This window comes from Telopea speciosissima, chromosome 1, assembly GCF_018873765.1.
Source record: "Telopea speciosissima isolate NSW1024214 ecotype Mountain lineage chromosome 1, Tspe_v1, whole genome shotgun sequence".
NCBI classification, from domain to species: Eukaryota; Viridiplantae; Streptophyta; class Magnoliopsida; order Proteales; family Proteaceae; genus Telopea; species Telopea speciosissima.
The window spans coordinates 82,238,431-82,265,886 of record NC_057916.1 but is presented as its reverse complement, the minus strand read 5'-3'; the positions used below and the strand labels follow the sequence as shown (position 1 = coordinate 82,265,886).

Sequence of the window (27,456 nt, the reverse complement as noted above, 5' to 3'; positions counted from 1 at the left end):
AGCGCCGACCCAGAAGGTCACAAATAAGCATGTAAAATAATAGAATATATCCCAAACTCACGTATAACACAGTGGAAGCATACAAATTAAGTTACTTTATAAATCTGGTGGCAAGTATTTACATTTATGTATATACAAAAATCTGTTTCCAACATTCAAAATATTACCTTACAACATCACCAGATGTCTCTTAGGCCCTCAGCCTCTTAACTCTAATCAAATTCTGGAGCTGTACAAAAGCCTCCTCTTTTGTCTCCTCATCTGAATAATATCAACATATAAAAGGGTGAGCTGAAAACCTAGTGAGGTGAACATGTTACTATACATGCAAGTGTACATGTGAATAATAAACAAAACATTTGCATAATTAATAAACATAAAATTTCTTTTATTTTCATTTAGATCAAGTTCGGCCATCATCATCATACGTACTTTGATTCCCACCCTAGCCGGTTATTGAAGCACCAGGGAGAACCGAGTTCCCACCCTAGCCGCTCATTAAAGCACCGGGGAGGATTCCATCTCTTATAGTTCAGGCTATCATCATTATTCATACTTTGATCCCCACCCTAGCCGATAATTGAAATGCCGGCGAGAACCAAGTTCCCACCCTAGCTAGTTGCTAAAGCACCAGACAAGATTTCATCTCTTATAAGTTCGTGCTCCCCACCCTGGCCGGTTATCAAGGCACCAGGGAAGACCTAGTCTCCACCCTGGTCAGTTACTCCAATGTCAAGGAGGATCTCATCTTTATAGGTACATGCTCCCCACTATGGCTGGTCATCAAGGTACCGAGGAAGGCCTAGTCTACACTCTACACCCTTTCCGATTACCCCAACGCTGGGGAGGAACATGCCCTAGTCATTTCACATTCTCTCTTCTTTCATAGACTCGCTTTCATTTCTTTCTCATTTCATCTTTGTCATATATCATTTTTTTCATTTACATCAGTATAATTTACTACTATTAGCATCATCATCGTCATTTCACACTATAAGGCATTGTCATGAGATTCGTGATTACACAATTTTCTTAATAAACATTTTATTCTCATGTATACATTGAACATTTACAGTCATCAACCATCATTCATTTATTTTCATTTCTTTCAACATCTCTGGGCATGTATTACATTATTTTCATAGTCATTTTACTCCATTTAAGAAAATAACATTTCATATTCTAACATAGTCAATCATAACTTAGTTGGCATTCACACATTTCATGTTCTAACATAATCATTCATAACATGGCTTGCAATCACTTGATCACTAGATATTTTATCATTTCACTATAGGTTCAGCATGCACTTCATTTACAGAGCATAATACAATTACACATCATACACATTGTTGTTGCAATTCCTCTCTTTCTCATTTCAATTATTTCTCTTCTTTACATACAAACATCATATAATCCAAGCATCTAATCATACATCATATTATATCAAATATTAAATCATGTTCCCCTCACCTTGATTCTAGCGTGTTTGATTATTGTACATATATCTCCCAACAATGGCAGTACCAAAATGGCTAATTAGCACCTTTTACAAGTCTCTTTACTCATTTCAGAATTTCCAAATCTCCAATTCCCACTTGCAATTCAAGGTTCCAGCAGCTCTATAACCCAATTCCTCCTTTAATTTGCACAGACCTTCACCCAATTCCCCATGCTAAATCAATCTCACAACAATTTCATCAACTAACATCTAATTGCTAATGTAAATACTGATCTGTACTCACCTTTTTGAATTGATTTCCAGCTCTGCTCAATTCTCATTTAAATCTTTGCTGAACCCAGTTGTACCCCTGTAATCACAGAACCCCTTTGATTTTTGATGATTCAGCAACCCAAGAATTCATTATTCTTCCTTGACTCCTAAAATCCAGCAGTCTCTTCCATCTTCCGCCCTCTTCCCTTCAATTTCTTCTTCTTTTCTTCACTTCCTCTGCAGCCACTTCTTGATTCAATACAATAGTAACACAACCATTTAATTGCAACCCTCAAACCTCAATTGTGAACCATTCTTCAATATACATATAAAGTCAGATTAGATACCTAATAATTTTCCCAATAATTTGAATACCATACAACCAGGAATCAGATTTCCCTTACCTTAGGAACTGCTCAATGCTGATTTCAGATTGCTATTTACTTCTTCTCAAAACTTGAACCCAATTGCAACCTTCTTTCAGCTCCAACTTCTCTTCAATTTAAAATGATTCAGCATCTTAGGACCACAGACTTTCATTTAGTTTCACCAGAACCAGTAGCCTTTAACTCAATTTCTCACCTCCTCTTCTTCTTCTTTTCTTCAGAACTGATTCTAGGTGCTGGAAACAAGTAAGGCTAGTAATCAGTTCTAATTCCAAATAACCCTTTTATACCCCTTATAATAATTCCCTACTAAAACAACGCAGCCTAATCCATATCTTAACTTAATTCTTATAACTAATGTAATTAATTTGAGATTAGTAGTCCTTAATCCCTTCTCCTAAACTTCATTAATATTGTCAAACCTTGCTTATGACTCAATTACCCTACTATTGACACCTAAACCACCATGCTGAGTGGCTGATTCTAGGAAAGCCACTCCAAATTCTCATGCCTATGCTGCTGCCACATAGAAGTCCACTAATATTGCTATGTTGATGATGTAATAACCCATTACTTACCCTACGGTTGACACCTAAACCACCATGCTAGGTGGCTGATTCTAGCAAAGCCACTCCAAATCCTATGCCTATGCTGCTGCCACATAGAAGTCCACTAATATTGCTATGTTGATGATGTAAGAACCCATTACAAGCTGCTGATATAAGCCATACATGTAACTTATATCATATATATATGATATATCATTATACAATACTATTCACTTAGACAATCATATCATAGTTCAAGAACTCGTCTTGAGTACAGGTTTCGACCTGATCAAAAAGTGAGTCAGGGTTTTTTTTTTTTTTTAACTCGATGACTGGTTTCGGTGGGTTTTAGACCTAGTTTGGTCATGAAAGTTGGTATACAGCCTATTTTGGGCCATTTAAGTACAATGGCACTATCAGATTTTGAAAAATCAAAGTCCAAATAGGAATTTCACTTAGTGGGAAACCAAGACAAACACTTATTTATGCCTAATATCATTTAAGTAAATGAATTTGTATTTCATTTACTTAAGATAATATTCATAAGTAAGAAAGTACCCACTATTTGAATCCAATAAAAATAGTTAAAAAATTAAATTCCAAAAAGATAAAAAGTCAACCCCCCCAATTCAAGTATAAAAACTGGATTTTCAACGGTAGGTGCAATTTTCAACTTTCTAATGCTGGGGCATCCCCAACCCTCCATTGTACATGGCTAAACCACCTCAGGCAACATTCTCATAGCTTGTCGTTGATCGAGGCGACTCCCACATCCGCTCTAATACGTTCGTTTCTCACTTTATCTTTCCTAGTTTTGCCGCACATCCATCTTAACATTCTCATCTTTGCAACACATAACTTCACTATATGGCACTTCTTAACTGCCCAACATTCCGCCCCATACATCATAGCCGGTTGGACACTAGTCCTGTAAAACTTTTCTTAAAGCTTTAAAGGAATGTGTCAGTCACATAGAACTCCGGTCGCACCTCTCCACTTCATCCATCCTACTTTAATTTCTTTATGAGACATCATCATCTATGTCACATTCTTTGTGTATGATAGACCCCAAATATCTGAAATAGTCACTTGGCGGTATCTCTCGCTCCTCAATTTTCACCATGTCATCATCCATCATAGTGTGACTAAAGTTACACATCATATATTCCGTCTTTGATCTACTAATCTTAAAGCCTCTTGTTTCCAAGGTTGATCTCCACAACTCTAACTTAGCGTTAATCCCTGCTTTTGTCTCATCCACCAAAATGATATCATCAACGAATAGCATATACCATGGTATCTCGTCTTGGATGTTCTTGGTTAATTCATCCCTGATAAGCGCAAACAAATAATGGTTTAGGTCGGATCCTTGATGTAACCCAATCGATATTGGGAATTCCTTACACATCATACATATCTTTAACTATGTCCACATATTTACTTGGAACACTTCTCTTTTCTAGTACTTACTAGATTAACTCTCTAGGGACTCTGTCATATACTTTTTATAGGTCAATAAAGACCATATGGAGATCCTTCTTGCAATCTCTAAATCTTTCCATGAATCTCCTAAATAAATAGATATTTCGTGGATCTTCCTAGCATAAAACCTAATTGGTTCTCCATAATAGTAGTTTTTTATCTTAGGTGGGTTTCAATAACCCTCTCCCATAATTTCATAGTATGAATCATTAGTTTTATGCCTCTATAGTTATTGTAGCTCTGAATATCACTTTCTTTTTGTAAATCGGAACCATAATACTTCTCCATTCATCTGATATTTTCCATGTGCTCATAATCCTATGAAACAACTTGGTTAGCCAAGATAAACCACTGATTCCTAAGCTCTTCCACACTTTATTGGAACCTCATCTGAGCCTGATGCCTTGCCTACTTTCATCCTCCTTAAAGCTTCTTATACTTCAAACACCCTAATTTTTCGTATATATCTATGACATGTAGTGTCTTGATGAGTAATGCAGTCTTCCGGAACACTATTACTCGAAATGTCATCATTTAGTAGGCTGTAGAAATAATTTTTCCATCTCTCCTTAATGTCCTCATCCCTTATTAGTACTTTACCGTACTTTTGATACATCTAACATGGTTGAGATCTCTGGTCTTCCTTTCCCTCAATTTAGCTACATCCTTGGTCCCTTCCTTAGTGCTCAGATTGTTATAAAGATCTTCATATCTGTTCGCCCTTGCTTTTCGCATAATCTTTTTAACTTCATTTCTGGAAAATTTATACCTTTTAGATCCTCTACATCCTTAGTCCTTTGCCATGTGATGTAGATCATAGGTCCATGTATAGCCGCAGGAACAAGCCGCAAAATCAGCCCAGAGAGGCAGCCTGATTTGATGATGTGGTAGGTTTTTGGTGGTTCAATGAAGCATCACACAAGGCAGCCCAGCCTGGAGATAAGCATGAAGAAGAGAATTGATCAAAACAAAATAAATAAAATAAAAAATTATTGTTCACGTGAACAGTACCACGAGTTACTATTCGCGTGAATAGTGTTGTGGGTCATATGGACAGCTGGCTTGGAAGATTAGATGATGCCAATATCGTGTCCCTAGATGTTATTTCATTAGTTTCTATTTTGTTAGCCATTGTTTCTAGATTAGAGTTTCTGTTTTAGTTGCTTAGCTGAGTTAGACTTTCTATTTTAGTTACCTTCTAATTTTGTTTCTTAGCAAAGTTCAATTACTTGTAACTCAAGTCTCAGCTCTTCTAAAGACTTTCTATTTTTATTGTTTCTATTTTGGGCTCAACCCTCAAGTCTATATAATTAATGCCCCAAGTTGTCAAGGCGTCACCTAGGCATCCAGGTGGATTTCTAGGTGCCTAGGCGGCTGCTACCTTATTGTAGGGTACCTTGCATTGGTTTAATTGGTATCAAATCAGGTTCTGACACTTATTTATGCCAAATATCATTCAAGTAAATGTTTTTATATTTACTTAAGATATTATTTATAAATATGCAAATACCCCATATTTGAATCCAATAAAAATAGTTAAAAAATAAAATTCCAAAAGGATAAAAAGTCAACCCCCCAGTTCAAGAACAAAAACTGGATTTTTGGCGGTAGATGAAATTTTCAACTTTCTAATGCTGGGGTTTTTCTCAAGGGTAAAGTTGTTTGTAACCAACCCGGTTACAACAATGTGTTGTAACCGGACTTAGTTGCCCATCACAAACATTACTTTACTTTTTAAAATAGGGTATTTATTGTAATTTCACCCTTTAATCCTTCGTTCCTTTCTTCTCCGTCTCCGACTCCCTCTCATCTCCTCCCCTCTCTCTAACTCTCCCAACGGCTCTCTATGCCCTACCAACGACCATTAATCAAATCATCTCTATCTGAGATTAAAACTTCACTTTCTCTCTCCAGAGAAGCTCCTGCTACAACACCTGACGGATCTCGGATCTGGATTTGGAAACCTTGTGTGGCCAAACGATGATGACAGGTGTGGATACTACACACGGCGTTTCTGGATCTCTTCATCATCCATCAAAAGCTCCCCTCATGGTCGACGAAGTCCTCAATTACTGTCAACAAATCTCTGTTGTTGACGACCGAAATATCTCCGATGAAGAGAAGTCGACCAAAGAAATAGGGATGATAACAAAGCTATAACATGTACCGCTGCCACTCCTTTTTAGCTATTGCTCTCATAATTCATCATATTATTATTCTTTCAAATCATCGATCAAATCCTTCCTGCTCCCGGCATCTCCCTCACTCCCCCTCCTTCCCTGCCCATCGAATCTAGCAGCAGCCCGGTGTTCAACGGTAGTAGAGACTCTAGAGACAATGATGCAGTTGAGGGTGGGGCCAAGCATGTCGACGAGCACTCGATGCTAGGAATGGTGTCCTTGCATCACCCCATAATTCCACCAGCACCAGCCGGTCATAAGTGAAGCACAACCGTGGTTGACAGCCATAGATTAGACCGCCGGCGACTGAATCGGGAGCAAGAGGATGGTCGTTGGGGAGAAGAAAGGGGATGTTTTTACTATTTTGTGAAATTACATTAATGTAAACTCTATTATAATGCCACATCACTGTATGAAGGGTAAAATAGTCCGGTTACAAAGTCTGTTTGTAACCTGTTTGGTTACAAACAGATGCACCCTTTTCTCAAATCTAAAAATTCCATAAATCTTAATATGGTAAAACATTGCTAAAAACCAAAAGTGCTGTAAAATATTCATTTGTTTTGATATCTAAAAAAATATTTTCATTCAAAGTGATTTTGACAACATTCACGCACTCCAAATGAGGTTTGACCGGAACATAACTCTTTGAATATAAATCAGATTTAAGCAAACTTAGATTTGTTGGAAAGCTGGTTTTGTGCTCTACTTAATACAAAAAGCCTCAAGTAAAAATAAAATCATTTGATCAATCAAATTTCTTAGAGAAACAAGACAATTTCTCTAAATCGTGAGCAGGTTAATTACTTATTGATAACATCATATTTTCTAAGAACCGAAGAAACCAAATGTGAGACTAGGTATACCTGAAAATGACCAATTCCAAGAACATATAAACCAAATGTGTGTTTTGATTGTTTCACACATATTACTGATATATTAAAAAAATAATACTGGAACGCGATCAGGGAGGACCTCGAACGCCTTGGATCACCTAGCGCCTTGACAACTATGGTAATGCCCTTAGAGGCCTCCACACAATTTAATGAATGAAGTTATGTTGCTGTTTCGCAATGCATTGTCCTGTTGTCCTGAGAGAGGCTGAGAAGGGTGAGATGCCCAGGCTGAGATAGCCAACCCCAGCAACAGTGATAGGCAAAGACCCAAGGGAGAGAGTGAGAGGCTCAATCCAAACTATCCTTCTATTTTCTATTTTTTTTTCCAAGCAACCGTGTGTGCTTGATCTACTACAAGTCTGAGTACGTTCGATCGATCCTACTGTAGTGTTGGTTCTTAGTTGAACCGACTTCTACATTACCATGTCTTGGAATTAGCTCTCTCAGCCTTAATAGTTTGCTTGAACTTCATCATCCCACCACCAAGTCTCCCTAGAGGAATGACGTTTAACTTTTGATTCACCTAGGACATCTCTAGCAACCTTCTTAATACAAGTAGTCATCTTTGTTCCACATTGTATTAGTGTCTCCATCAAAGTCCCAATTTCCTTGTTTGACCACTTTATCAATAGCCATGTAAAGTGATATGATATTTTGTGTTTAGACAAGATACAGGCAGTTTATTAGCTTTAGAGGCTAGTGATTTACTAACCAATGGTAAAAGTATATTTAGTAACTAAAGTAGAAAACTATGAATAGAGATGAAGTCATGTTAGTTACATCATTATAAAAAATTTAGACTAACTGAAGCTGCGCCATGAACTGGATTTAGTCCAGAGCTTGTAAGAGACCTCCTAGGGAGGCCCCCCTTCAGCCAGGCCTGGGTTTGTTATTTCACATAACTGGGCATGGACGTAGAGATGTAGGCCTATCTTGTCCTCTGACCAGCCTTGACCTGTGACTTCACCATGTAGAGCTTGTCCTGACCTGTTCATTGACATACCCCCCCCCCCCTTCTTTCTCTAACTGTTTATATTTGAGGAAAAAACAACCCCGGTCTTTAGTGATTGCTGTCCATGTTCTCTTTCATTTACTTGTCTGTGTTTTCTCTTTATGCAGTGGTGGACTTCGGCTGAAGCGTGACATAACTGAGTATGGGGAGTTTGTGCGCAGCTTTAATGCTCCCACAGTTGATGAGAAATTTGAATTATTGGGCATGTAAGTGGCATAGTTTCAATAAATTCTTCTAATTTCTAGGTTGGATTTTCATTTTTCAATTTGTTGAGTTTATTAAATATCAAGTTATGAGTGTTTATTTTTACTTTCAGCATGGCCAATGTATTCATTGTTGCACCTGAAAGCCTCTCCTCGTTGTTTGAGGGAACTCCCAGCATCCGGAAAGATGCACAGAGGTAATGCATGGTTTGCGGTATTCAGTACTTCATCTATTAGGCAGTTGCTAGTGATCTCATATGACAATCAACTGTTGGATTTGCTGTCAATCCAGGTTCATTCAACTTAGAGAAGACTATAAGAGTGCCAAGCTTGCGTCCAGATTGAGTTCCTTGTGGGCAAGTTCTAGTTGAAACGGAAGTGTGTCAGCTATTTAACTGCCATTGAGCTATAGCTACAATGAAGCCAGAGATAACCAGCCATTTTATTGCTTGCGTTAGTGGAAACAAGGAATCACAGAGGTGCTCAAAGTTGCTTTTCAAGCTATTTGGTGGTTCTGGTTGGAAGAAGACTTCGAGGAGCCAAGGTTATGTTAAACCAATCCTGAGGGCAAAACCTGAGTAACGGAGCGTCTTGGACTGAAAATTCAATGAAATATGGATGAAAAGACCAACAGATCTGTTCCTCATGAATTTGATGGAAGTTATAGCTCCTAACCTGCCACAATGTCAGTGATACTTCAATTTACTAATAGATATAAGAAGTCATCTGTTTACTGAATATTGTTTATGAAGGGGTCTATACTCTTTCTTTCATCCTATAATGGATGACTTTTCAAAGATTAAATTACCAAGTGGAGGACCATAACATTGACATGTGGCTGACATACCCTACCTATCCAACGGTGAAATTGGCCAGATAAGCCCTCTTAGCTCTTGGGTGCTATGTTACGCTCTCATTTTCTCTTCTACCTTGAACTCAAAAAGTTATGAGTCGGAGAAATCTGAAGGAATTTTCTTTGGTTTATTTTATTTTATTTTATTGTATTTTGTTGTTGCAAGCAAAAAAGGGAAGTGAAATTAATTTAAAACAAGAAATAAAATCTCTCGTAACTACTATATAACTAAGTTCAAATCGTATGAATATATGAAAATAAAACTGTTGGAGAGGGTTTCCCACTTTCCCATGATATCCGAGTACTAATTCGGATGTATGAGAAGCTCAGCTTACAAACCGTAAATAGGGGGTTTGGATGAGAGAGAGAGAGAGGGTGTTTCCTCTTGGCTCCGGCTCCTCTCAGGGAGCTCAGCGCCCAGGGACTGCCTAGGGGGCATCCAAGGGTTGGGCTGTGTCGCACACATCTTGATGCACGCCTTGAGATGTGATGTGTGTGGCACAGCCCAACAGCTGGATGCTCCCTGGGCGTACTAGACTTCTGGAGAGGAGCTCAATCCAACTCGCCTCCTCCAACTTTTATGGTTTGGCATGCGAAAGGATCTGCACATGGGCGTCGTGCAAATCTTTTTCCCTTGAACTTTTCAGATAGAATCTTTATTTTGTTTATTCAAAGCCAAGAAATTTAATTTAAGTAAGGTTCCATTATTAGACCAAAAGTTTTTAGATTAGTTATGCAAGCCTTGTTGGTAATAATTATAAAAATGTCTATTTTACCATTGGGAGAAAAAACGCCATTTGGTTGTGCTAGATACGTGTGCACGCTGCCCTTGCACCCTGACACAAGGGAGCGCAAAAGGACTGCCGCATCCTTGGTCATTTCTAGGGTTCCAAGGGATGTGCCGATCATTTTGCACGCCCTGATGTCAAGACGCAGGGACTGCGTGCATTGCGCAATCAAGTGTCGTTCTCTTTCCCTTTACTATTTTATTGATTTATTTATTTTATTTTCCCTTTCTTCATTTCACTCGTAACCTTATAAGCTTTTGGGATGATTGGAATTTCTTTTTGCGCATTCATTTTGAATGATAATGGGAAATAATTCTTCTTCTTCTCTCTCTCTCAAACAACACTTAATACAGATAGGGAAGGCAACTACCCCTTTGATTTTTATTGCTCATGTGCACATTTTTTGTTAGTGTTCAAGGCAAAATATGGCGAAAGGTTTTGTATACGATTGTGCTTAGTATACAATTGTGGCTGCAACAGTTGGATAGGGAAGAGGGATCATATATAGTACACGATCATGCCCATTCAATGGTTGGAAATACGATCATGCAACATGCACGATCGCATATGAAAACTCTCCCCGCAAAATATTTCAACAAAGAGTGGTTTTATTACCATAAAAAGAAGGGTTTTTGTCAAATGCCCCCTTAAAAATGATCATTTATTCAAATGCCTCCTTACAATTTTTTTAATTATAAATTACCTTTTATTGTAAATAAATTATAGCATTTTGATTATGTTCGCTAATTTGGGATGTTAGACGTTAGTTTTAGGGACTGTAATGGCCAAAATGCCTTTGCGATAAGAACCAACCAAAATAAGAAAGCATAGTGACCAAAGTGCCTTCATCTTCCCCAAATGATTTAGGGTTTGAAACTGAAAATTGAAAAAACCCTATCTATCCAAAAAACCATTTTTTGCAAAGACTCCCAAGGACATGAAGATCCAGGGGATCTGGTATGCTCAACTCTAGTAGAGTGGGTTTCTTTAATTTGGGATTTTTAGAACTTCCCGTCTTCAATAGTTCAACCTCACCAACCCTCTTTCCTTTTCCTTTTTGTTGTAAAATCAAGAAAAACAGTGGACGTTCAATCGTTTTATGGAAGTCTAGCTAGCAATCTCTTTCAATACACACAGTACCAGCACCGTTGATGCTGCAACTACTACCTCAACCAAGCACTGTCTGTGTGTGAGTGGAAATGGGTAAAAAGAAAAAGATTGAGGATCATTAAGAAATCAAAATGCATCAGCAGCATAATGCAATCCACGGAAAAGATAACCCATTAACAGATCTTTAAGAAATCAAAATCAGCCCATGATGCAGAGTGCGGACTACACAAGAGGGATAACCCATTAATGGATGATTTAAGTAATTTAGTGATAGAAAAACAATTTCCAGCTAACCCTTCTACAGTAGGACGAAAGCTGAACTGGGTGACTATAAATTTCTCAAATTGGTCCCCAGTTCAATAAATCGTGAGGAGCCCTTGGCTCTACAAAATTTAAATAGGAAACAAATAAATCATGGAGCATAAAAGCCCATCTTCCCCAATTTTGTCTGCTGCTGTTTTTTGATTATCTTACAAACTTTGAAACATTCAGTTTCCCGTTTGCCCCAGAAAATTTCCTAGTGCTCTGAAGATCCCTTCTCCAGTACTTCGAACCCATTTCATTGCTGAGGATTGAAATTCAAACTATTCAGTTTCGCTTGCGTTCGGGTATGTTAAAAGCTAAGAATCAATTGGATTATAAGGAATTTATTCTAATTTTCGTTCGGATTTTTTATTCGATTGTTCCATGATTGAGGAGAACCTTTGTTTATGGTCTTTCATATTTTTGTTTGTGGGGCTTTTCTCTTGTACTGTTGTTGTGTTAGCTTTCTCTATAAGAGTTCCAGTAATAAAATTTCCAGCAATGATCTCTTTGAGATTGCACATGATGGCTTTTGGATAGATCTAGGGTTTTTTCAATTTTCAGTTTCAAACCTTAAACCATTTGGAGAAGATGAGGGCAATTTGGTCACTTCATTTTTAAAATTTGGTTGGTTTTTGTCACAAGGGCATTTTGGTCATTACAGTCCCTAAAACTAACGTCTAACATACCAAATTAATGGACAGGACCAAAATGCTACAATTTGTTTAAAATAAGGGAGTATTTATAATTAGAAAAGTTGTAAAGAAGCATTTGAACAAATGGCAGGGGGCATTTGACAAAAACCCAAAAAAGAAATGACCATGTGAGAAGAAAATTATACTCCGGCAGCGTGGCAATATTTTTTCCTGCTAAAATAAATGGAAAATCACAACAGCATTGTGGTACGGACCGTTACTCAGTTCCTGCATGAGAGAGAGAGAGAAGTGGCGAAGTGAGGTGTGGGCGACTGGCTGTGTGGGACTGTGTGGGGAATTTGGTACAGAAGTGAACCAAAATTCCTCTCTGCGACCAAAACCCCTAGGAAGGGACTGGGAACCAATTTATTAAGCAACAAAGACATGGCCTCGATCCGCCATGACAATAAAAACAGCAGCAGCAGCAGCAACGATCTCCAACCTCTCCACAACTTTTCGCGTTTTGTGCAATCTGCATCCTCCAATTTCTTCTCTCTCTTCAATCTCAGCCTCAACAACAGCAGCAGCAGCAACAAGACCTGCAACGCCAAGACTTGGACGACCTCACCACCGTCTGGTCCTCTCTCTGTTACGGCGTCCTCTTCGTCGGTCATATGTGTGCCTTTCCTATTAGCCGATGCCCCACGGCCACCAATTCCTTCTCTCTCCAATGTGTCCGCTGCCCCTTCTTCTTCTTCCACCTCTTCCGACCAAAGCAGTTCCTTTTCATCTTCATCTGCATCGGCATCGGCATCGGCAATCAAGGGCGTGTCACAGGCGTCGGGGTTTCCTTCAACGGTTAGGGTCGGCGGTCTCAATTCAACCTCAAAGGGAGGTGGGCCTGCTTTCGTGGGTCAGGTGTTCAGTATGTGTGACCTCTCCGGCAATGGTCTCATGGCCGTCTCAACTCGCCTTGAAATTCCCTTCCTTTCCAAAAGGTCAGCTCTCGTCGATATCTATCTTTCTTCTCTTCTCTAATTCCAGTTTATTTCCATGTAAGGGATCCATTGAATCCACCGTCATCATTGCGCATGGCCAGAAATTGCAAATTTTGGTAATATGCCCTTCTCGATATGAAAAACGTGGTTATGCGCTTATCTGTTCGATTTTCAGTCTGATTCTGCTATAGGTTTGCTGTTGGGAGCTGGGTCACTTGATTTTTTTGATGTTCATGAAAATTGATGGCAGTGGGTAGCTTATACCTTCTCTACTCTTTAAATTTAACGTGACGATTACATCCAATTCGGGACAAGTGAAAAACAAAGCTATTCGTCTTTTTGTATTGTCCCTTCTATCCTTATACTTTAACTGGTAATGAGCAGTTCCTCTGTTTAATACTCAAATAAACTAGGCAGAAGAAGAATACAATGTCTTGTTCTCATGAAATAATTAAAATTGGTTTAGGATATACATATTTTGTCCCCAAGCTATAGTTTTGTACTATACTCCTGTTCAAATTCCACTTGTGTCTTACTAATCTGCGGCTGCATTGCTGTCATCATAGTCTCCATCCTCTATTGAGGCATCACCAAGCCAAATTTATCCTGCTACCTAATGTAGCTCTAGATAGGAGGCAGTCCTACTAGAGGCCAGGTGTACAATGGTTCTGAAATTGACCAGCCGATTGGGGAAAAGTAGGCTAATTAGGGTAGAATTAGGGTTAGGGTTAGGGTTAGGGTTTTGAGCTAGGGTTTTATTTGGTAATGATGGGCAGGTTTTTAGGAGTCTATTGGTGTAGGTTTGGATTGATTTGGATGAAGTTGAAAATCTAGGGTTTCAGGTTAGAGGCCTTGTGAAAATGGAGTGTTTTCAGGATCTAGGGTTTAGGGATGGATTTTGGGAAAGTGGTTTATAGGGCATTAAAATGCAGGTTTAAGAGGCTTTAATGGCATAAAAATATTAGGGTTTGGAAGGGTTTTAAAATTCTGCAGTTGGGCAGAATCGAGTTGCAGGTTTTCTAGGTTCAATGGAGTGGAGGAATGGAGGGGTTATAGTGGGGATTACGGACTGGGTTTAAGGTCGAGTGTAGGGAGAGGTGTGAGGGATATAGGCTAAAAGTTTGGTTTGGAATTGATGGACAGATCTGAAGTTATGAGGGAGTCCTAGTTGAGGTAGGAGTGCAGGTTTAATGGAGAATTAGGGTTTGATGGAAGGAGGGGGTGTGGATTAGGTTAGAGGAAGAAGGGAATAACTAAATTAACAAACAACTCACCGGATCTGAAGATCTGCAGTAGCAGTAAGTTAAGGAAGCTTGATTGAAGAAGAAGAAGGACTTCCCGATCTACAAGATGCAAGGAGTCGATTGGAGATCCAGCAATCCCTTCGCCTTGATATTACTCACAAGGCAACCTTGATATTATTCACAAGGCACACTCACGATGGAGCAAAGGCAGCAACAAAGGCAGCAAGCATAAAGCTGAGTTTTTATTAATTAAAATTCGTATTCAATACTTGGCCCCCTTAGAACCTTATATAAAAGACTCAAAATTAGACTTAGACACTAAAAAGGAATGGCCTAACCCAATCCTTAACCTATTAGCTAACTTAAATTGACTAAGAAATTGAAATAGACTCAAAATAGAGTCCTAATGACTTAAAAACAACTTAAACTACTTAAAATAAAAGAAGATTACCTGCTAGCCAATAGGATATAAGAACTTCTTAGCCAATAGGATCACTTCACTTAAATTAGCCCAATTGAACCAATTGAATGCAACCAATTTCACCCGGTTCAATTTAAAACACAAAATAAAAACTAAGTATGGAAATAAACTAACTAAGCTAAGGCTCCTACTAAAACCCTAGGTTTAGGGTGGCTTCTTCAATTCGAGGAGGCTAGGATCTGCATCACTACCCTATGGTGGTTCTTCTTATGTTGACCAGGTTCTAAGGGGTCTCCTAACTTTTACCTTGTTTTCCTTTGAAACCCAAATATACATTGGTTGTATCTTACTCCACTTAGTTGCCGCGTCATTTTGAATTGCAGTAGCCATAAAATATCAATGTTTTCCAATAGGCCCTCCAGATTGGGGATTTGAAGATACACTATACCTTTTTTGTTTTCTTGATAAGCCATTTGGATAATTTTTCAATGGTATTTCAATAAAGGTTGGGAGCAGGGTTCCACCGTTAGAAACCTGCCACAAGATGCGGCTATGCAGGGGATCACTGGAAACACCTGAAGCAATGAAATTTTAACCATGAACCCTGAAATGTGAAATTGTGAAAAAATGAACCTTGAAACCTTAAACCCAATGGAACACCACTGAACCCTGATGAGAAATAATCTGTTGAAAAACCAAAGGAGTAAGCCCCATGAAAGGTGGGTATACATTGAGATAGGCCTCCAAATCTGATAGGCGCTTATCCAGGGAATCTTCCGTCTGTCCAATGGCCAGATTGCCAAATCATTCGTTTACATGGTGAGAAAGTAGGGGGTGGCAGATCCATTTTCACTAAAATGATGTTTTGAAATGGTTGAAAGGTAGTTTCTTTCTGGTTACCATTTGTGATTTTCTTTTTTTGGTGTTGTGGGAGGGGGAGGGAAATTTTTTTTTAAGTCATAAAATTTGTTTTGATATGAATACCGATGTGATAAGACTAACACTGAATAGAATGCCTTGGATCTCTTGGATGCAAGTTGATGATGAAAATGAAGATAGAATTCCGTACTCTGCTTGGTAAACTAATGCTGAATGGAGGCAAGAAATCTAAGTGTGTTCCTTCAATGAAAGACAAATTCCTATTTATTTTTTGAACTTACTGAATTGAGGCGTGGTTACAATATGAAACTGGTACAGGTTTCATATGAGTACTAGAATCCATGTTCCACTGAAGCCAAAGAAGAAAACACTTGATTTGAGAACTTAATCAATTTGTTCTTATTGGAATCTGACTTTGGTGGATTTTTTTACATTTATGTTAGCTTACGATTATTGTTCTTTTACAGTGTTTCTCAACTTTGCTCGAGGGAAAACAAAAATCTGTTCACTTTGAAATTGAAATTGTGTCATGACTGTTTCTCCCCCTCTCCCCTCCCTCCCCCCCCCCCCCCACCAAAAAAAAAAAAAAAACTCTCCAAGAATTTTATTTCTGGGACAAACTATAACAGATTTTTTTCTTCATTATTTGACTCTCATCTTTGGCGTTTAGGTTAGGATGGTGCATCTTTCCATTAAACATCTTCTACAGGTGTTTGCGGAGTGCAATTAGTAGTCAGAGGATCATATAGCTAAAAACTTAGTATAAATGAAGCTCCCTAAAAAATTGTTCATCTGAACTTCTGTAATGAGTGCCAATTATTGAACATACATGAAACTGGACCCCGTTAACAAAAGATTGAATATTCAGCTTGCTTTTGTCAAGGGAAGCAATATTGGGCCAATCAGGTAATGTAATACTGTAATTGAATAATCAAAACAGTACCAAACAGAATCGAATCCCAGATAACATATTAACAGATTAGGGAGAAATCACATAGATCGAAATCAATCGATCAGATGATCACTAAACTCAGGTCGAGTTCAGCAAACAAGGGATAGAACACTTGCTGAAATTCTTAACTCAATCCAAGGGTTGGATCAGAAGTTATGAGTCAATCCCAATAGCACTAGGAGAGGGGTCTATCCGTAAATTCTCCACTCAAAATAGGAATCGGAATAGGACTATGTTGAACAATCAATTCTGAACCTAAACCATAAAAATCAGCAATAACAAATCAGTCAAAACCAGAATTCGAATCACTATACTGATGCACAGAATATCAGTTTAGAAATAAGGGCAGAATTGGAATATTGAAAACACATGGGATCAAATGCCCAACACATACATAACCCAAACCAAAGCTTATTTCTAACAAAATAAGCCCATTTAGATGATTTAATTTCATCATCTCGCCAAGATCTCGGAAAACTCGAGAATCTTGAGCTGCTCGAGACGAGATCTCAAACCAACATAGTTTCGAGAAACTCGACCGAAATCTCGCTGAAATGGTACAAACCACCTTATAATTAGGCAGCAACTCAACACATTTCGATGAAAAGTCAACAGTTTCGTGGTTTTGGACCTAGAGATGGGGGAAAAAAACTTGGATCTTGATATTTTTTTTGCCACATCATCACTCAATACCATTGGGGGTTGCCAAATCACTACGAAGAGATCGATTGCTGCTTACTATGGAAGATTTGGCTACATTCAACTATTTCAGGTAAAGTTACTATTCCCAAAAACTATTAGATTATTTTAATTTTAGACACCGGAGGCCAATCTACAACCTCACAGTGTCGAAATTAAGGTTCGACATTTACTACCAATTATGTCTCATAACACTCAAACTAGTGTAGAATAGGCAATATTACATTAAGGGGTTCGACATTTACTACCAGCCAAGGGTGCAAATCCAAAACACCAAATTGGGTGCTTTGTTTTTTTACAATTTGAAGATTTAAATATGTTTATTAAGCCTAAAACAAGCTTCCCTTAAAGTTCCAACTATGGCCATTTGCCCACCGAAATATCATACTGGGAAAAAAAAAAAATTTACAATAACTCGCCGAGATCTCAAGTTCTCGGTCATCTTGACCTGGTCGAGACAAGTTTTTGAACTTTGCTTGATAACATATGTTTGGCACCAAGTGCTAAAAGCCCTCTAACCTGGTTCTTTGCAAAAGAACCTGCCATCTGAACTTACAGGGTGAGGGTTGAATTTTTCTACCCGATTATTACACAAGTGAGGTTCAGACTGGGTATTTAGTGAATCACTATTCAATCGACCCAACCCAATCTGGGCACTTTGCCTCTCTAATTCTCTTTTATGTTAGTAATATTCTCATCAATATCACCATCTGACATCAGTTTATAAGCAGTTTTGACATATGAATAACTACCGTTATTCTTCTTGGTAGCTGGAAATTTCATATTCCTTCAAGGTTGAAAGTATCGGTGTGGGCAGCATATTGAAAATGTGAATTTAAGAAACATATCGGAGGGACGCTAAGAGACTTGAAGTGAAATTTTTAGGTACCTAGATTGATGATAGGGAGATACCACAACGTGAAAATTTTAGGTACCTAGGTTCAATCATAAATAAAGAAGGAACAGTAGAAGATGATGTGGCACAAAGAGTTAGAATATGGTAACTGACATGGAGGGATGCACCCAGAGAGTTGTGTGATCGACGTATTCTTTTAAAACTCAAAAGAAAAATTTTATAGGACTGTTATACGACAAGCAATGTTGTATGGAGTTGAGTATTTGACAATGAAGAAACAACATATAAACAAACTGAGTGTAGCTGAAATGAGGATGTTGATATGGATGAGTGGTAAAACTAGAAAAGATAAAATAAGGAATGAACCATAGTTGTCAAGGCGGCAAGGCGACCCAAGGCGGTGGAGGGGTGTCTAAGTGCTAAGGCGACCAAGTGTGATTTTTTATTTCCCCTCTTTTCTAACATTATTTAGTATGCTACAATATGTACCTTATATCATCAAAAATCAACATTAAGCCCACATCAAGTCATCAAAAATCAACATTAAGTCACATCAAGTCATAAAAAATCAACATTATGCTATATCAAGTCATCAAAAATCAACATAGAAATAGAAGACAACAGAACTGAAGAAGTAAGCTATTAGAAGTTTGATAAAACATACATTTGGTTTATATGTTCTTGGAATTGGTCATTTTCAAGTATACCTAGTCTCACATTTGATTTATACTGTTCTTAGTAAATACGATCTTATCAATAATTAATTGACCTGCTCTCGATTTAGAGAAATGTTCTTGTTCTCTAAGAAATTTGATTGATCAAATGATTTTATTTTTACATGAGACTTTTTGTATAGGCAGAGCACAAAACCAGCTTTCCAATAAATCCAAGATTGCTTAAATCTAATTTATATTGAAGGAGTTATGTTCCGGTCAAACCTTATTTGGTGTGCGCAAATGCTGTCAAAATCGCTCTGAAGGAAAATATTTTTTTAGATATCAAAACAAATGAATATTTTACCGCACCTTTGGTTTTTAGCAATGTTTTACTATATTAAGATTTATGGAATTTTTAGATTTGAGAAAAACCCCACCATTAGAAAATTGAAAATTTCACCTACCGCCAAAATTCCAGTTTTTGTTCTTGAACTGGGGGATTGACTTTTTAACCTTCTGGAATTTGATTTATTTAACTAGTTTTATTGGATTCAAATAGGGTTAACTATTTGACCGGGACATGATAAGTGCATATCTGTTCTTAGAAAACATGATAAATTATTTTAAGATTAAAAATTTTATTTATACAATAGAAAGTCCAATTGGAGGATGAAAAAAAGATATACAGCATATAACACAAAGCCTGTGGCGATTCTGTTATTACGTTGAAGTTTTGGACCTTTCAGAAAAGTATGAACAGAATCGAGGGTGCTTAAATAATATTCTTGAAGAGAAGGGGCTTTCTGAAATTAAACTTCAAAAGAAGGGATGATTTTCAAAGAAACTTGAGTTGGTGGGCTTTCAAAATAGAAATAGATATCTGTCCTTAATTGAAAATGAATGAAATTCTACAACAAAAATAACCATTTGTATAACTCTACCCAGAAACCAACCCAGCCTCCTTCAATCAGTCCGTCACAGTCGATACTTAACCAATCAATTTCAAAATTTAGGAATTTCTTCTCCATTTCTAGTCCTCTTAATATCAATAGATAGAAACCAGTAGTTTCATAATAGTTCATAGAATGACAATCTGGCGGTAATAGCAAACACAGGTCTGAAATTCAAGTCAGATCTCCTACCTTATTTAGTATTTCCACTTTAAATTACACCTGGAAGCTGGGAGGACCTAGGTTAAAGATCCAACCCACAAAGTCTCAGGTTGATCCAAGGAAAACTGGCTTTGATCTGAGAAATTCTTCTCAGCCCAAAACTTAAGCCAGAGAGAGAGAGCCCAACAATGTTTGTTTGTGTATCGACCTGTATCAACTCACATCAGATTGTATCAACTGATACAGGTCGATACACTCCGATACATATGCCTTCCTATTTTTCCCCCTTGTTTTAGTGGTGTATTGTATTGAGAGATGGAAAATTTGATATGTATCGGACTGATATGTTCGCTACGTATTGATACTTGATACATTGTATTCCACCTTTGTTATTTTTCATGTATTTTCTTTTAACATTGTTTTATTTTTTATTGTAGGATACCTGAGTGGATTAAAAAGATGTTTGCAATAATCACCAAGAATGGGAAGGATGGTCCTGTGTTTCGCTTTTTCATGGATTTAGGTGATGCAGGTATTTTATTAGCAAAACCCTCTAAGTTTTGTTTTTGTTGTAACATAATTATTGTTGGGTAGGGAAGAAAAAAAATGTTACAGACCTTTATCTACAGCTAGGACATAACTTACTACTGTTAGCGGGGCTTTGTTTTTTAAAATTTTTTCTCTCTTACTAGAACCTTTTCAGGTTTTAATAATTTCTTTATTTCTCTGTCAGAATATATTACTTACAAGAAGATAGAATTACACTCTAACGTAGTGCTTTCTGCTAGTTGCATATGTTGAACAGTTCGACATTCCAACTGGTGTTGTGGGTGCCTGTGGTCTGGATTTAGCATACGGACACTTCAAGGTTTAGCTCTATCGTTCTTGTTCATTTTTCGCTGTTTCTTAGTGTTTGAGTTCCTTCTACATTTATGTGTGAATTGAGAAATTTAGTTTATCTTTAGTTGTTTCCCTTTTGGTTTCTTGTTTATTGGCTTGTTAATGTGCTAATGTTTGTGCAATTTAAATTTATGTCATATTGGTTTCTCTTTTTCCCAAAACTGAGATTTTTGTGTACCAGTGTCATCTTGATAGCGGAGACTGTTTACCGGAATGTTATAAACAGAATACATTTGTCTCAAGCTTCTTTATGGTCTCTGTCTTTATTTAAGAATCAAATCAAGACTCACATGTAAGAACCAGTCTTTATTGAGAAACTTCCAAGCACTGAATGCACAAATGGTAAAAGTAGTGTACTAATACAAGAATGAAATGTTTCTGAGGGGCGCATGGGAAAAAAAAAAGATATTTGCCACATTGAGCACATTGTCGTCATCAACAGCACCGACCATTAGAAGGATTCACTGTCTATGCTAAGGATCCTAAAGGCTGCACCAAAAAGAATGGAAATTAAAATAGAGATTCTTTTAAATGGTAAAGGATATGCTGAGAAAGAGAAAAGAAGAATGTTTCATGTGATGATTATGTAGCCTGCTAATGAGGACTGTGAGATAATTAAGCTACACTTAAGCTGATTACAAATATACTGTGTTTTGAAGTGAAAATGACTGTTGTTTAGATACTATAGCACTTAAGCTGATTACAAATATACTGTGTTTTGAAGTGAAAATGACTGTTGTTTAGATACTATAGAAGGAACATCTTGGGGGAGATTGAGAAGTGCATATGAAAAGATTGCGCTAGAGCTGTCTCCACTGTTAAAGCTTTACTATAAGCACCTAGCTAAATGAAGATGTGGTAATTGGGTGGGATTGGTAGTGTTAAATTAGGGTGTCTCAGGCTGCATGCCGTGGTTAAAAAATAAAATAAATAATATGTGACTTTAATTATATGTATAATATATCATTGTATACCATTTTAATTTTAGCCAGAAAATTGGTGCAGGTTCAGGCTAGAAGTAGGGTATACCATATACTAGCTAATCATGACCAGGGCCCATGCCCAAGTCTGTTCATTTATTAGTTGAGCTGGCTAATTCAGGTTAAAAGGCCCTGGTTCAGGCAGGTGTGGCAGGCCTCACTGAATTTCCATCCCTAAGGGTTGGAGAGTAGTTCCTTATATACTGCTTATATTTGGGTCTCCTTAACCCCCAAACTGGGTGTAGGATTTATTTGGTTGACTGCTATTGATCAAGATTTGGTTCCTTAACCCCCAACCAGTGTTGCATGTGTGAGGAGGAAACAGAAATCACCTTACCCTTGACTGCAATGCTCATTTGAAGCTACCACTTATGCCTCTCAATGTCAGATTGGGTATCCCCTCAGGTCAATTGCATGATATTCTCAACTGCCTTGCTGTTCTATTTGTTACCAAAGGTAGAACTTACCCTTCTTTCTTTTTTTTTGGGGGGGGGGGGGTGGCAGAGGAGAGGAATGGTAGAAAGAGATTTATCCTTTCTATTCTGTTGGTGCAGAGTCCTTAGTGATTTTGACAATATTTAAGTTCTCTGCCATTTTGAACCACCAGAAGTACTTAGTAGTGCCATCTTATAGTTGCTTTTTATTTGATTATTTCTCCTCAACTGGAGTTTTCACACTTTTGGAACTTTTTTCCTTTTTTTTTTCTTTGAATAATATTTTATCTCAGCTTCTTTTGCATAGGCACCTAGTGTTTTTCCCTCTTGGGGGGAGGGGTAGACTTTGATACTACTTTAGTTGAAATGTTTGTTTTTTAAGCCGTCTTCCATCTGATTTTCCTAATCCTCTTGGAGTGTAGGATGTGAATATTGTAGTGTGCTAACCATAGAAAAACATCTCGGTTTCGCCAACTACCGAGACGAGATGGCCAACTACTCCAAAAAAATCCTTGGTTTCGACTCATCGCGACCTGTTTTGACCGAAACAGTCCATATTTCACAAGTTTCGACCTGAACACCTATATAAATTCACTTATCCCCATCGAAATTTGAGGAAACCTAGCCCGAAACCAGGACAAACACTTATTTATGCCAAATATTATTTAAGAAATAAGCAATACTCCCCCTATTTGAATCCAATAAAAATAGTTAAAAAATAAAATTCCAAAAGGATAAAAATTCAACCTCCCAGTTCAAGAACAAAAACTGAATCTTCGGTAGGTGCAATTTTCAACTTTTAAATGCCTGTGGTTTTTCTCATATAAAAATTTCATAAATCTTAATATGGTAAAATATTGCTAAAAACCAAAAGTGCAGTAAAATATTCATTTGTTTTGATATTTAAAAAAAAATTTATTCAAAGTGATTTTGACAGCATTCACTCACACCAAATTAAGTTTGACTGGTACATAACTCCTTCAATATAAATCAGATTTAAGTATATCCTCTTTCCTTTCCATCTTCTTTATCTTTCTAAGTTGCTGAAATACCGGATAGTATTCCTACTAATATCAGTTCTGGAAACTTTTTAACCCCTGTTTCATGGTTCTGATGTTCTGTTAGTGTTTGGTTCCTACTGCTGTTCATTCTCTAATCTGAGTATTAATTGGCTGCTGTTCTTAAGTTTCTGTTTCTGCTGTCAATTGTGAGTTATGGACTTATCCTATCTCTACGTCAGTTGTGGACTTATCCTATCTCTACTAGGATTCTTTATAACTGATGATCCAACCATTGGATGGGCTTGATATTCTAAGCCTTCGACCAGATTTGAGTTTAGTTCTGATCTTTTGTTGTTGAGTCATTCAAGTGATCTTATTTTGTTTCTACAATTCTGTTATGAGATTCCTTGTTTGAGTGGAATTTTGACAGATATCAGATCAGACCATCTGATCTTGCTGAAACTTTGGTGTGTTCTTCTCCTATATTACAAGTACTTGACCAGAATTTCTATCATATCTGATTCTTCGATTCAGTGTTATTTTCTTCGAATCTGGTTCCTACTTTCGTGCGATTCTGAAATTTTCTGTTGGTTTCTAAACCCTAATGTACTAGGTGAATGAGAACCACATTAGTATCTCATGGCTATAACCCTCCCTTATACTTGCCTACATGTTATATATAGATTTTGTTCTGGTGATCCATTGGTATAGTTTCAATATTGTTGGCTCCATCTTGCAGGAAAAACCTCACATGTTTGAATTTGTTCCAAATGAAAAGCAGGTAAGGACCAAGGTACAGAGGTGGCTTTTTTTTATATGTTTCTATTTCTCTACAATGATTTTCAGCTCATGCAGGTCAAGGCAGCCAATAAACTACTTAAGAGAAACCCACAGAGCTGTAGAAGAAGGATCGATGGTGTTCCTGTTTTCACTGCAGAAAACTTAGATTTTGCAATAGCAACATCTGATGGAATTAAGCGGTATGCTGTATTGTATTTCATGTGTGGTTCCTTTTCATATTTGTGACATCTAAAGTTTCTTTCACATGGATGAGTTAATATATATACTTGGTTCTATCTCATTGAGGTTGCAAACCTCATTCTATTTATTAAAAATAAAATATACTTGTAAGATTTTCTGATCTTAGCGCGTTTCAGATAACTGCTGTTCTGTCATTGAGCAATAGATCCCTGGTCTAATGCAATTTGTGCATATAGAAGTCCATTTTTTGTTACATCAAAGTTATGATATTGGCAAAAGGTTCTTTGTGAAGCCTACATGGTTTATGTGAGCATTGGATACTTGGGGCATGGTCTGGATTATTCATATGTCAAATTTCAAAGCCAAATTCAAATGTTTAACCCTTCCCTGTCTGCATTTCCCCTATGTACTTGGCTGTATATTTGTTTTCAAGCATTTTTCAAAAGTTTTATACTTGTTGGGTCCTGATAATTTCATATCTTTTGTTATGACAAGAGATATAGATCCCTGGGTCTAACAATAAACACTGGTTTACACAATAAACAGGGTCATGTGGCCGACCTTGTTTAGTTGGGAAACAACTTATTTGAGTTGAAATTTTAACTCATATGACATGTCCAACATTTTTTTTTTTTGGGGGGGGGGGGGGGAGTGGGGGAAGAGTATATTTTAAGTGAGATATCTCTTTGACAGAGTTATTACATGTTTCTTTGTAAGAACTGCTGGATAAACATGCTTGAAGAGTCTGTTGACCAGCATTTCCCCATTTGAAAGTTGACAGCTCTTTTTCTAGTAAGGAATACACCATATGTCTTTGATAGAAGCATGCTAGACATCCTCCTCAGAGTCTGTTGACCGGCAGCATTTTCACATTTGAGTGTTGACAGCTCCTTTTCATGTTAGGTATACACCATACTTCTTTGATAAAAACATGCTAGACAACATCCTCGAAGATTCTGTTGACCAGCATTTCCACACGTTAATCCAGAATAGACATATGCAACGGCGACGGGATGTGATTGATGACAACTTGGCAGAAGTGGTTGAGGACAGTGGGGAGAGCTTATGGGAACCTCCAGAGGTACTAAATCCATTAATCCGTAGTTCCTCTCAAAATACAAGTTAGCAGTTAATGATGTTGAAACTAGAAACTGCACAGGAATCCTGAGCACAGTATTGCTTCCTGCACCACCTTCTCATGTATTGATTTTTTTTAATTTTGTTAGGCTCGTAATTATTTTCTGGCAGGTTCAAGAAATGCTGGATGAAATGGGCCATCCTGGAATACCTTTAAGTGTCATATCAAAGGCTGCTGAAATGCAGCTTCTTTACACTGTTGACAAAGTACTCTTGGGAAATAGGTGGTTACGAAAAGCCACTGGTATTCAACCAAAATTTCCATATATGGTCGACTCATTTGAAGAAAGGTACACATCACGCCATTTTCAGCATTATGCAGTAATGTAAGAGTACTTTGGGCCTATATTAGAATCCCCAAAATGGACCCATCCATGGTAAGTAGTGTGTTTCACCAGTAAATCTGAGGATCTGTATGTTCAAGAGGTGAACCTGCAAAGCAAAACTTGTTTCATTACGTGCTTTTCGATTTTCTTGAGAAAAATGGCTGGCTGGCTGCAGGAGCGCAGCTTCTTTTTTGAGGACGACAGACTCCATGGCTTCTGTTGCTGATTCAGGAGCAGAGAATGTTAGTAATGGGCAGGAATGGCAGCTTAGCAGTTCAGAACTCAATAGAAGTGGGAAAACCCTGGACAATCGTGGCGAGCAAACTAGGCATAAGAATTTTAGGTTTCCTTTTGGGTTAGTGAATCCATGGTCAAAACAAGTGCAAATGCCAGAGAACCAGATGAAAACAGATTCAAGGTGCCACTGCCACCACATTATTTTGTTGTCCTGATATACCTTGGTATGTTCATCTCCAAGACTTCTCTTTTACTAATTTAAAGTTGTTTCTTCTTTTTTCACAAAGTAGGGAATGCGTTAAGCAAGAGCCTCTGTTGAATCCTCTTCTTCCAAAGATCACAATGGTTGGGATCTCAACAGGGGGCGAGGCAGGGCAGATTAGTAAAGCCAGCTTGAAGAGGACAATGGAGGACCTGACTCGTGATTTGGAGCAGACAGGTCAGAAAAGCAGTGGTTCTTGTAGCAGTGAACTAAGAAATGATGATAGGGATCCCCTGTTTGTGGCAAATGTTGGCGAGTACTTCAGCATGACTAAGACGAGCTCCGGCAAATGGGTACATGGGGGAAACAATTGACAAGCCTGTTGGTAAGTTTTTCAAAAATGTAAATTAATGTTAGGAATGCTTCATTCCATTGTAAATTCTGGTGGGAGGAGAATGCTAGTATTCAGGATCATGATACCGGCCTGTGTCTTCTTCTATTCTAGATTATCCAATCAGTATTAGAAAGGGAAGTCAATTCAATGGCTGCAAAGATCACTCCAGCTTTTGCTGATCTTCTCCCGGTACTGTGGCATTGCTATTTAATTGTTAATGGGAGAAGAAACTAAATATATTGAAGGAAGAAAGCATGTTTTGTGCTGTGCACGTTTTGCAATCTCCTATTGAGCCAATTTTAGTAATCAAACAGCCCCAAAAGCCTAAAAGGCTATTTACAAATGGGACCAACTCCACTTGCAAGGATGAAACCCATATACAAGTGAGACTAATGGCCCAGTCTCTTGTAAATGTTGACATAAATCTGTGTAAAAAGATGATACTACGAGGTATGCACGACTTGGGCTCTACTTAATGAGGTTATTTCAGGCCCACCACTTTGTAGGGTTTTAAAAAACAGAATCGGAATTTGTCTGAATCGGTGCTCAAGAACCCTAGAATCGGTCTTCAGATCTAAAAACAGGGAAGTTCTAAAGTTTTTGGGTGTGAATCGACCGTGTTAGACTGATGGAAATTGGGATTGGTCACGGCTGATTCCTGATTCTTAAAACCATATGACCACTTGCTAAGTAGTCCTATGCCGACGGTAATCTCTGCTTGTTAAGAAAAAGGGAGGGATCAATATGTTACCCCTTTTTATTGGCATCATACACACCCAAGGGCAGGGGAGTTGGGTGTTCAATTGATATCTACGTCATAAGCATATATCTTTATATGTCAACCGTCGGATGTGGACATCAGTAGTTTGGCTTCTTGAGTGAGACCCATTGAATCATAAGTAAACAAACAAAAAAAATCTGTCTGAAAATTAGCGCC

General features: G+C 37.8%; 2 protein-coding genes across 9 annotated transcripts in view; both read left to right on the top strand.

Annotated features, from left to right (window-relative positions):
- Positions 1–20,116, top strand: part of LOC122663362 (exocyst complex component SEC10b-like) — a 42,076-nt gene extending 21,960 nt beyond the window's left edge. For 2 of the 6 annotated variants that reach the window (XM_043859041.1, XM_043859058.1), the window contains exons 23-25: positions 8,326–8,424; positions 8,535–8,618; positions 8,714–9,202. In XM_043859041.1, coding sequence (XP_043714976.1) covers positions 8,326–8,424; positions 8,535–8,618; positions 8,714–8,792 — 262 coding nt within the window. In that variant the 3' untranslated portion in view covers positions 8,793–9,202. Of the gene's footprint in view, positions 1–8,325; positions 8,464–8,534; positions 8,619–8,713; positions 9,203–13,028; positions 13,040–20,102 lie in introns of those variants that run through there. The other 4 variants (XM_043859048.1, XM_043859054.1, XR_006333106.1 and 1 more) reach the window with 4 other exon arrangements.
- On the top strand, positions 9,640–26,706 carry LOC122663397. Of its 3 annotated transcripts, none has more exons than XM_043859091.1 (10): positions 9,640–9,649; positions 12,545–13,108; positions 20,365–20,459; positions 20,716–20,795; positions 23,982–24,023; positions 24,098–24,222; positions 25,127–25,304; positions 25,472–25,650; positions 25,862–26,104; positions 26,214–26,706. In XM_043859091.1, the coding sequence occupies exons 2-10, from the start codon at positions 12,555–12,557 to the stop codon at positions 26,497–26,499; spliced, it is 1,782 nt and encodes a 593-aa protein (XP_043715026.1). In that variant the 5' UTR covers positions 9,640–9,649; positions 12,545–12,554; the 3' UTR covers positions 26,500–26,706. The 3 variants fall into 3 exon arrangements, with proteins under 3 accessions (XP_043715026.1, XP_043715010.1, XP_043715018.1); XM_043859075.1 differs by having other exon boundaries at positions 26,211–26,706; XM_043859083.1 differs by lacking the exon at positions 9,640–9,649 and adding an exon at positions 10,662–10,667 and having other exon boundaries at positions 26,211–26,706.
- The last annotated feature ends 750 nt before the right edge of the window (positions 26,707–27,456 follow it).